The following is a 12,825-nucleotide window of genomic DNA, read 5'->3' on the forward strand; positions in this document are numbered from 1 at the left end:
GATGGGCCTGATGGTGTTGAATTAATGCAAAGTATGTGGTCAGCAATTTTCTTAGAAAGCAGCTTTGCTGGAGAACGGTCAGGTTTGTGCTGTGCTTGAGCTGCAGCTCTCTCATTTTCTTCTGTGGAAGATGCACCAAAACCTTGCACCTAAAAGGCAAAGGCAGCTGAGGTTACTGAGGACTCCTTCACTGCCCTGACTTCATCTTGAATCCTGTGGATAGTTCGTGCTGACCCAGGTCATGCAGCACAACCCATGTGGAGAGCAGGAGCTAATTGCTTGCTTTCTTTGATTTCATGTCTTTGGCTTTAGGGTGAACCAGGCCCACCCGGAAAAGTGGGGCCAGCAGGCCCCAGTGGCCAGCAAGGCTCTCCAGGCTCCCAGGGAATCACGATTCAGGGTCCTGTGGTATGTCATCTCTTCCACTGCCTTTTTCTGTCTCCTGCTCTTTGCAGTTAGAACATGCCCCAGAAATCAGTGTCCCAATAATCCTCCCCTCCTCCCACCCAAAACCTGGCCTATGTATTGACATCATCCTTATTAACAGCTAGACAGCTGCGCTAGAGAGAGGTGGTGATCGTTTCCTTCATGCTGATGAGGCCCGGGATTTAGTCATTCTGGCAAAAAACCTGCTTCTGTCCAGACTCTCTCCCTAGCGTGCCTTTAATGAAAACAAGCCCAGAGCAGAATTCAGGCATTTCTCTTCGCAGCGATCGTCATCGCTTGGCAAGGAGCAGAGGTGGAGGCTGCTGCGTGCGTGTCTCGGACAGCAGAATCCCCACGAACGTGCTGTGGTTGCAAAGCTCCCCGTAGCATCACCCAGGAGCAATGCAGGATGTGGATGTGTAGCAGCAGGATGCTGCTTCTCCTAAAGGATGTTACAGCATGCTTAACCACATGCTTTTATTTTAATTCAAAGGGACCACCAGGTATAAAAGGAGAGAAAGGAGACACTGGAAGTCCTGGCGTGCAGGTAATGGCAGACACCATTCTGTTTAATTATCTCAAAGATTTGCCCATTTTCTCCATTAACTAATTAAAACAAGGCTGAAAAGCTGTAGAGTTGTACCTGCTGTCTGCTTGGAAACTGTTTCATTGTGGAGTGTCATCAGCACTGTCCCAAGGGAAACTGAGTCAGCTGCTGGGAAAAGGAAAGACCTGTCTGGAAGCTAGAGATAATGCAATTAATGGTGGGGTGACCGTGACTGCTCTGTTTCATGAATAACTCTGTTTCTTCTTCCATCTTTTTCTTATTTCCCTTGTTACAAGATGAAGTAGGGCAATGATAACCTGATGCCAACTTTACCCAGCAATTCTGATTTACAGGGCATTCCTGGCGTGCAGGGAGCTCCCGGCAGGGATGGTCTTCAAGGTGCAAAGGTAAAATACCTCATCTTTCAGTTTTTGTTCATGGGCACCTAAAGTCCAGCTTTGAGTGTACCTCAGACATCCAGCTCTGTGATTATGCACCAAGCCAGAGGGATTGGAGTAAAAAAAGAAATACTGGGTAATCTTAGGTTTAGTAAAATTTTTGTGACTGACCAGGTGCCAACACTCCTGCCTTCTTGGTAGATGTTTTTCACCCATTTCTGGCAAGCTCCTGGTAAAAGCATCACAGGGAGAAACCACCTCACTGCTTACTGTGTCTCTTTGAGTCCTCTTGGAAATGCTTGACTGGATTTGGTTTTGCAGGGGGTGAGGGGACTAGAAGGCACTGCTGGGCCTCCAGGACCTCCTGGACCAAGGGTGAGTACATGGGCCATGCAGATCTGTTTGGGATTTCTTCGTCAGCAGGAGCTTGAGGTTTCTGTTGTCCAGCTGCCATCCAAGGGTGTCAGGGCAAAAACCAGGAGCTTAAACATAACAGCTGGAAAAAAAATAAATGAAAGTATATCTAGTGTTTTTTTTCCTCTCCTTATTTTTTTTCTTCCCTTTAGAGGCTCCAAAGGACACAGAAACTTCATAAATAGGAGAGGACCAAGTGATGCTCACTTCCCACCCTCTAACCTGCAGTTATTGTTGTAAAGTTTTAAAGGCAAACACAGGTTTTAAAGGGAAAAAAAAAAAAAAAAAAGGGAAAAAAGAAAAAAAGCCAGCAGCATGGTATTAGCAGTCTGAAGAAAAGGGTTATGCTCTAGGCTGTCTCTAAATCTGAATATGTAATGAAGGAGCTAAAGCCTGTAGGGTAAAAAAACACGTTGCAGTTTATTGGTAAAACTCAGCTTTGCTGGCCTGACTGTAGTTGAAATACTAATAGGAGATGATGTGAGGATGACTCACACATGATACACTCTTGGCATTGCCCTCGTGGCTGGATGAGGTATTCACAAAAACCTTCAGGTTACAATGCTCTTGCTGGAGTCCTCCAAACTCAAGCTGCTGGTGGCCCTGGAGCTGTAAGGAGATGTCAGCCTTGAAGAGAAAGCAAAAGAAATTTAGGAAGTGTCTGGACTTTAATCCACATCTTGTAATTATTGTCTGCAGGGTTTCCAAGGAGTAACAGGCTCCCGAGGCAGCAGTGGTGAGAAGGGACCTCCGGGTGACGTCGGGCCAACAGTAAGTTTCTGCTTGGGGGTCTCAGGGAAGGCCAAGTCGTGAAAACACCAAGTGCAAGCAAGCTGTTCCCATGGCAGCTCTCCCTCAGTGTCTAAAAAAGATTTTTAATTCACAATCACTATGTTTACAGCTACACAAAATTCAGCATCTAAACCCTAACAGCACTGGGCTTTTAGGGGCAACCTTGTGTTTAGATGTCAGACGTTTATTCTCAGAAGTTAAAAACCACCCGCTATGTTAGGAAACCTCTTCTAAATTTCTATCTATGGGATTTCTGCATCCCCATCGATGGTGCATGGCACCACTGCTCCAGCTACTGCTTTGTTATTCTTTTCCTTAAAAAAAGAAACCTAAGTATTCCTGTAAGCTCAAAGCTCTTTTAGTCAATGTCATCAGGTCAAGGAAATTATGAGTGTGTGGTACACAGACCTGGTGCTTTATGTCTGTGTGTGGTACACAGACCTGGTGCTGATGTAACCTGCACCCACATCAATCTTTTATTTTCTTCTCCTCCTCTTCCTAGACATTGACTTTTTTGCTTTCCTTGTAGGGACTGCCGGGTCCAAAAGGAGAAAGAGGAGAGAAAGTAAGTTTTTCTGCTACTGGGCAGCTGCACAGCTACATCCTACACTCAAAAGAGTGGATGTGGTAATTTGCTTTGTGCTTACAGCATGTAAAGACCTTTTTAGTGCCAAATAGCCTAACATACCTGTAGCTTGTGGCTTTCCACTCACCTGCACTGGCTCTTCTGATGGGATATAAATAATAAACAGCTGCTTAGTGCCAATTGTAGTAGCAACGAAGAAAAGCCAATTGCAAATCTATTCTTTGCTGAGATGTTAAAACCAAAACCACTAGATTTCACTGTGTTTTTGTTTTTTCTTCTTTTTTTTCTGTACTGGGGGCTCATTTGTCACAAACCCCTGGCATTCTCTAGCACAGAGCCTTTGAGGTCAGGAGAGCCACACTGCCTTTTAAGGTTTCTTTCTTTTATTGTGAGAGGAAGCTTTGCTCATCCTGACCTATGGTTAAAAAGAAATCCTGTTTCTGTCTAGGATACCAAGTCTCATTGCAAAGATTGACTTAGGTGAATTAAGCTTCAGGCAGGAGCAAGCTACTTTTGACAGACAGCTTTTGTTTCAAGTTAATTCCTCAGAACTGTAATTTTAATATCATTCTCCTTCCATTCCCACCAGCTTTTCCTTTTCTATACTTCTCCACCCCAGTGAAACTTTGCTTGTTACCTCCCATGGGTGTTTTGCGAAGCTTTTGTCTAATTCTGTGTAATTTGCATGGCAGTCCAGCCAGAGATATATATTTTAGAAATGGTTCCAGAAATTTTCAATGTGTTAGCTATGAATTTTCAGAAATAGAGTCAATGTTCATTTTAAAGCAGCTTTTTACATTTTTATTACTTCTCCCTGCGTTACTAAAACTTTACAAAGAAACCATCAGATATAACTTATTCAGAATACAGGAAGAGCAAGAATCAATATTCATAAAAGATTTAGACAATGATAGGACATTGTAATATCTGATCATGTTTAAAGTTTTACATATCACAGAATATTAAGTTAGTGTCTTATCAGTTTTGATGAAATCTGAGAGAAATTTACTCTCCCTCTTTTGGTACCTTCGGTTATCATAGCGATTCAGTCTGTTTTTCTGTGCTTTTCTGTGTGGGAGAAAAGCAATTATTGATGCTTTCCAATCACAATTTCACGGCTTCAGAACTTTGTGATAAATAAATAAAGGCACATTTTATAGTGATTAATATCTCTGTTACTCAAGCTGACAAAATAATAGGCAGAAAGCTATCCTGCGTTATGATATCGATCCTTTCTAAAACATATTAATAAAATATGTTAATACTTGTTTTATTTGTTTTTTAATATATATATGTTGCTTCATTTTAGGGCGAACCACAGTCCTTGGCCACAATTTACCAGCTCGTCACCCAGGCTTGTGAGCGGATGATTCAGAGTGAGTATAACCAACCTGACTCCCAGGTTTGTCAAAGCCTCTCCAGCAGCAGTGAACAAAACCACACTGGAAGATGGCACGAAGCTGTAGTGATCCTGGGATCTCCTGTGTCCTGTGCCATGCTGAGCATCATGCATAGCAGATGTCCCACCACAGGCTCTCAATGCTACTTAGGTTTATTTGGTGGTATTAGCGCAAAGATTCATGAAATATTTTTTTTAGGAAAACCCCTTTTTTCCTTGCAAACGTTCCTTTTCTCTCAAAAGGTAGAGGTTCAGTTATGAAAGAAATGATTCTTCCAGTGATTTGTGCGGATTCCTCTTGAGATGAGTCAGTTTTGGTAAAGCTCCTGTGCTGTGATGCACAAAGAGAAGTGGTAGTTTGCCCAAGGTCAGACAGCAAAACAATGACTCAGCTGTCCATCCTCCTCCTCAGCTTCTGGCTTTCTCAGCTTGAGCTGATAACGTTTTCACACTAAATGGTAGTTTTTAGGAACTTTTTAGGCAACATCCTCAGATTTAGTCTCTTTCCTGAATTCCCCAGGCAAGCAAACTTTCGTTTTCTGTCTTGCCTTCTCAGCTCATGTGTTGAAGTTTGACTCATTCATTCATGAACATGCAAGGAAACCAGTTCCTGTTTGGGAAGAAAGATTAAAGCCAGGAGAACCAGGACCACCAGGTCCTCCAGGTCCCCCTGGGAGCAATGGAGAAAGAGGAGAAAATGGCATCCCTGGCCAGCCAGGAAAAGATGGGTATCCTGGAGAACGAGGTATGGACAGAAGTGTGTATAAGGTTTCTAGCACGGTATGAGCAACAAGAGCCTTGCATAGGACTAAAAAAAAATGGATTAATATAATCTCAAGAAGGGATGCCAGTTATTGCACAAGATTGTGAATGTTTGAAATATATTTTGTTTGGATTTGCAGACATTTACCTGTCAAAATAAAATAAATCTTGGTTTCAGCAGTGACCTAACACCTCTAAGTAACTAAAGACACACTGTTTCACTCCATGGCAATATTCAGATATAGCTGGGATTTGTGGAGCTTATCAAAATGACGCTGAATAGAAAAGGAAAGTAACAACCTGCAGATGTTTCCAGCCTGCTGAGTGAGGAGATGGCAGAAGACAGATCTCACTGAGAAACAATCTTAAGGACAGAGCTGATCAAAATATTTTCATTTTAAAAATAACAAAATAATGGTATTTTGTCAAAATGTACCTTTTCTATTGAGATGTACTGCTTTTGCTAGCAATTTCATGAGAAAACAGTGAAACAGCCTGACTTACTAGTATGTGGTCAATGAGATGATTCATGAGCAATGAATCATGAATTACATGAGAGTGGACCTCATACTCAGCCCAGTGCAGTAACAGTAGTGTTTTGATTTTTTCTGTGAAAATCTCCTTTTTCAGCTACTTAAGGCTGCAAATCAATGCTGGATAGAGTACTGTTTGTCGTGGACAATTGTTTGCTCTGCAAAAGAGAGTAGGTACATTGAGAAAATTCAAAGAAATGTGTATTTCTGTTACACAAGAGGTTGTGACCTTCTTTCACTTCAACTTCTTGGAAGAGCCTTGTGGGGAGGCCGTGGGAGCATTAACTAAGGATGAAATGCAAAATGTAGTGAAGTGCCACTTCTTCGTTTTCTGTGATTAGGTGCCCCAGGACCTAAGGGAGAAAAAGGGATGTCTGGAGTTAACGAGGAAGGGATTCAAGGACCCAGAGGTAGAACAGGTAAATGCAACCTCTCTGCCTTGACCCCAAGGAGCCATTGGAGCTCACTGGCTGCCAGATTTAGATCATCATCAGCCTTAGGACCACTGTGGTGGGACTGATCAACCTTCCCACCGCAGCATCCTCGCTGGTTCCTCTCTGCTAAGACACGAGACTGTTCCAGGCAGCCTCCTTCCTTTGGTACCAATTCTTATGTAATGATGTATTTTAAGGACCTGAAGCACATCCAGGGAGTTTTACTTTTACTGCCTTTATGCATACAAGAACAGATGTTCAAGGGATAGAATCTCTTTGAAAATTCAGCTTGTGAAACACAAGGGTTTCTAAGTAATCTGTTAGGATTTGGTGTGCTCCTCCGTCCTGATCCTTGTTACTTGAAATCAAGGTGGGGTTTACCACTGACTTAACAAAACAGGCACTGATAAGAGAGTGTGGTCAAACATATTCTTCTGTATTTAAATTTTTATAGTTGAGATATAAAGTTACAAAAACTGTGACTCTGAGATGGATCCTGGAGTTAAGGTGACTTTCTGCATTGATGTTTAAGTGAGCTTTCTTTAGATTCTCATAACCAGGCTTTGTTTTCAGCCAAGGTGGGCACCTTTAAGGTCAAGGATAAGACCTCTGGTTACTGGGATTCAGAAGAGGCCCAACTTTTTCCCCTAAATGAGGAAACAATATTCAGAAAAGTGGGATGAGGAAAGTATAGAAGGGGTGTTACACCAAAGCAGTGGATGTGCTATGGCTTACTGTGGTTCTCCTTCTTTAGGCCCACCAGGAGAAGTCGTGTTGGGAAAACCAGGTCCAAAGGGTTACCCTGGGAACACGGGTCCTCAAGGTTTTCCTGGTGTCAGGGGACAGCCTGGCCAGTCGGGATATCCAGGTGGTTGTGATATCTCTGGATGTTACGGAGCAGATAGAAGAGGTAAGTCTTGACTATCTAAATGCAAAAGTTATGATTTTGGAACTGGTTACTTCTCTTAACTCAAACAAGGCAGAGACCTTTGTTCATCCTTCAGGCAATGTCAGTCCTGCAAGAGCCTCCTTTGCAATCAGAATGATTCATGTGCAATTAGTCTATTAATATGGATAAAAGCCAGCTCAGTCGGCTACTCCTCGGCTATCCATCATAGATTAACACATAATTGCAGTAGTAGTTGAGCAGGTGGAGTGATCTTGAGGTGTCTTCTATTCTTAATGTCCCTGACAGTGTTTCCATATTGGATAGAGAGTAAAAAATACCTCGGTGCCTACAAATATATTTCATGGAGGCTCAGTTGTACAAAGTCCTGGAAAATGAATTAAACCACTGGCACTAGGTGAAAGATTTACAAGGGAAAATAATTAATTCTGCACCATTCCTTCTCAGTATGTGATGCTGATTTATTCTCTCGCTCAGTGGCCTCATCTCGTTTCCCCACACAGATTTCATCCCCTGATGGCTGATGCAGAGGCAGCTGAGGACAGTTCTCTTCCCTGGAAACCTCTGGGTGAAAGCACCACATGGTCTAAGAGCAGCAGCAACCTGAACACCAAATGCCTTGTTTGTTTTTTTAATGTCTTGTCATTTCTTTAAGGACATGTCAATCAAACACTGCACCAGCAAACCAGCCTGCGTATGGATGAGTCCCAGGCATCTTGCTCTGTTTTTCAACACTGGATGACTGCAGTGCTCAAACTCACATGGCATGTCCAACAGCAAGGCAAACACAGCCAGAGGTGCAGGATGACAGACTTGTAAGAAAAAGAAATAATGTATTGAATGATTCTGATTCTACAAAATGCTCAGAAATAACAGATTTTTTTCCCCATTTGTCTGTCTGTGGTTTATTTTTGTCACTTGTTATTCTGGGTCCCCAGTGCAGAGAAAAACAGCACCTCATGCCTGAAGATGCAAAACATCCACCGAAGCAAAACTGAGTTGTGTGTTGGTTGACAAGGTAACAAAATCTAGTGCCATTTGGGCTGTTTCTGCTCCTGACAAATGGCTGATGGCTTCCTTGCAGTGGTGTTACGTGCACGAGTGCTGCAGACAGGGTGATAACCTTCCCGTTATGTGACAAACCCAAGCATTTAGCCTCATTCTCTGGGGCTTGATAACTGTCAAGCAAAGCTTTCGATCAGGCCTGCTTGTACACAGCCATGTACAGCAAGGAGCTGGAGATTAACCTACTGGCTTTTTCCACCTGTGCCTCCCGCAATCGGAGTAGCTACTTTACATTTTATCAGGTAGAATATTGACTAGCTCTGAGTCAGACTTCTATCTATATGACATGGAGGTAATTGCAATGTTACACCTCTTTCCTTGCATGAGCCAGAGTCTAACGTGGATCCACAACAAACTGTACAGATGCAGATAGAAATGTACATCCTTTGCAATCACTGCATGAGGATGTGCTCTGTTACACCGGTTGTGAACTGCTCCTGCTGCCAAACAACTGCTCCTGAACTGGGATCTACACCTGGAGGAACACAATATTTCGTGTTTCTAAAATTAAAAGAGCACAACCTATCAGCATAATTTTTTTTAAAAGATGCTAAGAGGCAAAATATAGAGTGTGATGCATATTCCTCTGCACCTGATTTGGATGTGCAATTTGTTGCAGCTACATGCAGCTGGGTATTCATATAGCAGTAGCCAGCCTTCAAAAACTTAAACACATTTATATTTAGAAACAGAATTGTCAGATAAATACTGAAGAGGTTTGCCTTAAGAAAATGAAGCTGTTTAGATACTGATTCCAAATGTTGCTTCTTGACATTGTGGAAAAATCCTGTAGAATTTAGAAATTTTGCTAAAGAAGTATTTGAACATATCAAATGCGTATAGGATTTACCCTAAAACAAAAGACACATAAAGATACTACTTTAAATACTTACAGAATGCAGTAATTGTTCTTGGCTTAATTTATGTTAATTCTCTAGCAACTCCCAAGAATTAATATTTTCACTATGACATATGGTACCTTTGGGAAATATAGGAAAAAACAGAGAACTACCACGCTGATAGAATTAACATTTCTGTTCACTTTGGAGCTTTCCAGACTTGCATTGAAATATAAAATAAAAATCTTCCCAGCTTATGCTAGATCTTACCACTGGCAAAGCTCCAGCCAGAAGAAAAAGGAGAGATCGGAGGAGCTGAAGCATACAGCACGTTGTGAAAGCAGTGCTGCGAGGAGCTGCATTTATTGGGATAGACACCTTGTGTGCCTGTTGTGGAGTTGTAGGTGTTTCCATTTACAGAGGTCAAAGAGCTTTTGACTTGTGCTTCTCCCATTCTTTGAAAAAAATTAAGATACTCTGAAAATAGACCTATGAAGCCTGCATTAAGCTGCATGCAGAATGCTTCTGTGTTTGTGTCTGGATATCAGACCTAACACCTGTGGAAATGGAAGAACAAAGTAATGGGCAGGAAAGGCAAGGAGGCAAAAGGGGTACCCTGCATGGCAGAACCTAAACCTGGTCCCAAAAAACACCCACAAACTGGAGAAAACAAATGGTTCGGTGTGCAACATGTGTTTTGCAGATAATTACGCTTTTGATGTAAATTAGGGCAGCCAAACTCCCAGTTCTGATCTTGTATTTCTGTCAGCTCAAACCTACTAACTGGAGGTGATTTGTCACAGGGCTCCTTCATTTTGCTTGATCAATTAGCTCTGAAAGCGACTAACATCATCTCACTGGACACCTTGCCCAGCCCAAATTGCACTTCCCTCCTCTGCCAGTGAATACAGAAACCAGCTGTTTGTGGATATTAATGTTCCCTTAGCTCTTTGCTAAATACAACCTGTTGCTTTCCCTGTTGTGCTGTTCCTTGGTATGCTTCAGACTTTTCTGGCCCAATTTATCACTTTTAATGCAAGCTGCAGTTAAAAACAGTGGCATGCATAGCAATGAAGTACTAAAAACTCCCTTGCAGACTTTTTCCTTAGTAGGGACTTCATTCTCAAAGCTTTTATCACTACAGATAAAAGTTTGGATATTAGTTTTTCTGGATTTAATCCTGTTTTCTGGACAACTCTGATTTAATCTCAGTGCATAAATTTAGCATGTCTCTGCAAAATCCCACCAGTTCCTACTCTTTCCTCACCTTTGCAAACTGGTGCCTGTTTACCAACCTTTCTGTTCAGTCATTAAGGAAAGATTTTGTGCTGATTTGCTCATTCTTAGTACTGCCCTTACATTATCTGTTATACAAACTTTCTTTTCCACACAGTGTGTAGTGTGATATCACATCCTCAGAGTTTCTTACATCTTTAAAGCTTCCATCCTCCTGCCCTTAAGATACATTTGGATTTTTTTTTATCCTTACTGCAGAATTTGACCTACCTGGTGAAACTGGATTCTGGCAGAGGCTCAGGACCTTTCAGAGACAGATTATTTTGCCACAAGCATCATAATAAGGCATTAAACCAGCCTCAGGGGTAGGATGAGATAAGCACAGAGGACTCACTAGCAGTACTGCTAACAAGCAGCTCCAAGAAAGCTTTCTCCAGGACTCAGGAGTTTGGCTTGCCCAAATTTAAAGGGCTGGAGACCAAAAAGGTTTTATGGGTGGAGACAAAATACCTTACAAAAAGGCATCACTGCAGCAAGGCAGAGCCCATAGGGGCTATCAAGGCAGGTGGGGCTGTCACAGGAGGTTTTCCTTAGCACTGGGTGTGTTTTCCATCTCGCAGGTGTGTCTGTCTGTCTCTGCACAACTGGCTTTGAGTCTAGTTTCTAGAGAAATGTCTGGAGAGAAGCTTATGCAAAAGGGATGTGCTATAGGTTATGTGAATTAGCTCACTGGAGAATGAGGTGATATCGTGGACGACAGCCCTGAAAACAGCTGGGGAAGTGGGAATTACATAGCTCATCCTACCAGCCAGCTGCAGATGAAATATCCTGAGTGCCTTATGGCTGGGAAGATGACCCAGACAAAGTGAATATTTGGCAACCAGAAGGAAGGGGATGGAAGGGAAATCAAAAACAAACAAACAAAAGGTTGTAACTGAGGTGATTGCAGACAGGTTTTTGTGCCTTTGGTCTTCTTCCACTTGTGGTCAGTGGAGCTGTACTAGTGGGAAAGCATGAACCACAATGGTGAGGATATGAGCACAATAGCAATCAGCCTCCGTGTTTGTTTTTTTGTGGTATCTTTAGGGTCTTTAGTTTTGCATTTTCTGGTCCTAAAAATCAGGTACTTTGCTCCAGGTTTTGCCCAAGACAGCTGTAGAGTTCCTGTTGTATCCATCTTGCTTCCTCACTCTTCTGAAGTCAGCTTGGTCAGTCAAGTCTTGGGGATCAGTTCTGAGCTGGGAATGTTACAAAACAGCCTGGCTATGCACTTTTTTATTTTTTTTATATATTTTTATCTTTTTTTTTTTTTTTTTTCCCTGGAGCCTTTCATATGTTAAAATCTCTTGTTCTGTTTCATGGATTTTGAATAGCAGAATTATTCATTTTTCTATAGTTATAGTCTGATTCATGTCCCAGTTTTATTCCAGTTTCTGATCATTGAATCCTACGGAGGGATACCATCCTCTTTAGTAACCTCCAGGATGGAATAATCTGTCCAAGAGAGAGAGCTGGGGCTTGGTTCTTATTTCCCTCCTTGAATGTTACTAACAGGCACGTCAGAAGCAGAAAGCAAGACTTTATTTGAACTTTAAACTGGGGGAATATTAAAGGTGAGAAGAAATGGAGTTGCCAGTGTATGATAAGTGTTACGATGTTAGCAACACCAGTGGAAACCAGTGACCTGTATTATCCGAGCTTCTTCCCAAATGCCAGCAACGTCTTTGTAACCGGTTTCAGCTGTCACTTCTCATCTTGTTCTGCCAAATGCTGTGATCCCGCAGCAGCACTGAGTCTTCAGGGACGCAGCCCCATCCTTAGCATCCCTAATCACACCTGGTATGCTGGTGTGCTAATAGAGCGGATGTGTGTGGGCAGCCCAGTGCGGCAGGGCTGTTCTGCCAGGCTCTGAATTACGTTTTTGTGCCTTTGCCAGGCTGTCCTGCTCCTCTGCTGTCACAGTGCAGTGCCACCCTGGAGATGCTACTGTTTGCATGGTGTGCACTGGTAATAAGAAGGTTTTGTTGTGTTTGTTTGTTTCAGAAAAGGTAGTGATTTGAGCTGGCCGCTTTGCTGTGAACAACATGCAGCTTATACCTTCTCCCACTGAATTTCACAACATGCCACCCTAAATATTTGGCTCTTATATCTGCCCTTAAACCTTTATCAGCTCTACTGCTACCCCCAAACCCTTCCTCTCTGCTAGGCAGGGACCTACCACAGCTCTTGCCATGCAGCCACCATCACCCCTGCATCCACAAGAGCAGGGACCCAAGCTGCTGCCCACTCTCCATCCTCTCTCAGGCAGCCTGGGTGGTTTTATTGCTACAGGTGTGCGTGCACAGCCAAGCCTCCCACCTGCACCAGTGTCACTGCTGCTCGGGGGCTGGAGGAGGAGGCTGCACAGCGAGCTCTGAGCAGCTATGGTGGGCACAGCAGTGCCCAGGGTCAGAAATCCTCCCACTTTCCCTGATTATTTCATCCGTG

General features: G+C 42.8%; 1 protein-coding gene across 1 annotated transcript in view; it reads left to right on the forward strand.

Annotated features, from left to right (window-relative positions):
* The window catches only part of COL20A1 (collagen type XX alpha 1 chain), a gene marked incomplete at both ends in the record, with an annotated part of 40,557 nt that extends 32,842 nt beyond the window's left edge, over positions 1 to 7,715 (forward strand). Inside the window, 11 exons of the mRNA XM_084296387.1 lie at positions 313 to 408; positions 920 to 973; positions 1,327 to 1,380; positions 1,693 to 1,746; positions 2,485 to 2,556; positions 3,107 to 3,142; positions 4,473 to 4,539; positions 5,119 to 5,307; positions 6,199 to 6,276; positions 7,046 to 7,201; positions 7,702 to 7,715. Coding sequence (XP_084152513.1) covers positions 313 to 408; positions 920 to 973; positions 1,327 to 1,380; positions 1,693 to 1,746; positions 2,485 to 2,556; positions 3,107 to 3,142; positions 4,473 to 4,539; positions 5,119 to 5,307; positions 6,199 to 6,276; positions 7,046 to 7,201; positions 7,702 to 7,715 — 870 coding nt within the window. The remainder of the gene's footprint in view (positions 1 to 312; positions 409 to 919; positions 974 to 1,326; positions 1,381 to 1,692; positions 1,747 to 2,484; positions 2,557 to 3,106; positions 3,143 to 4,472; positions 4,540 to 5,118; positions 5,308 to 6,198; positions 6,277 to 7,045; positions 7,202 to 7,701) is intronic.
* Positions 7,716 to 12,825: the final 5,110 nt, after the last annotated feature.

This window comes from Netta rufina (assembly GCF_964035555.1).
Source record: "Netta rufina genome assembly, chromosome: 16".
NCBI lineage: Eukaryota > Metazoa > Chordata > Aves > Anseriformes > Anatidae > Netta > Netta rufina.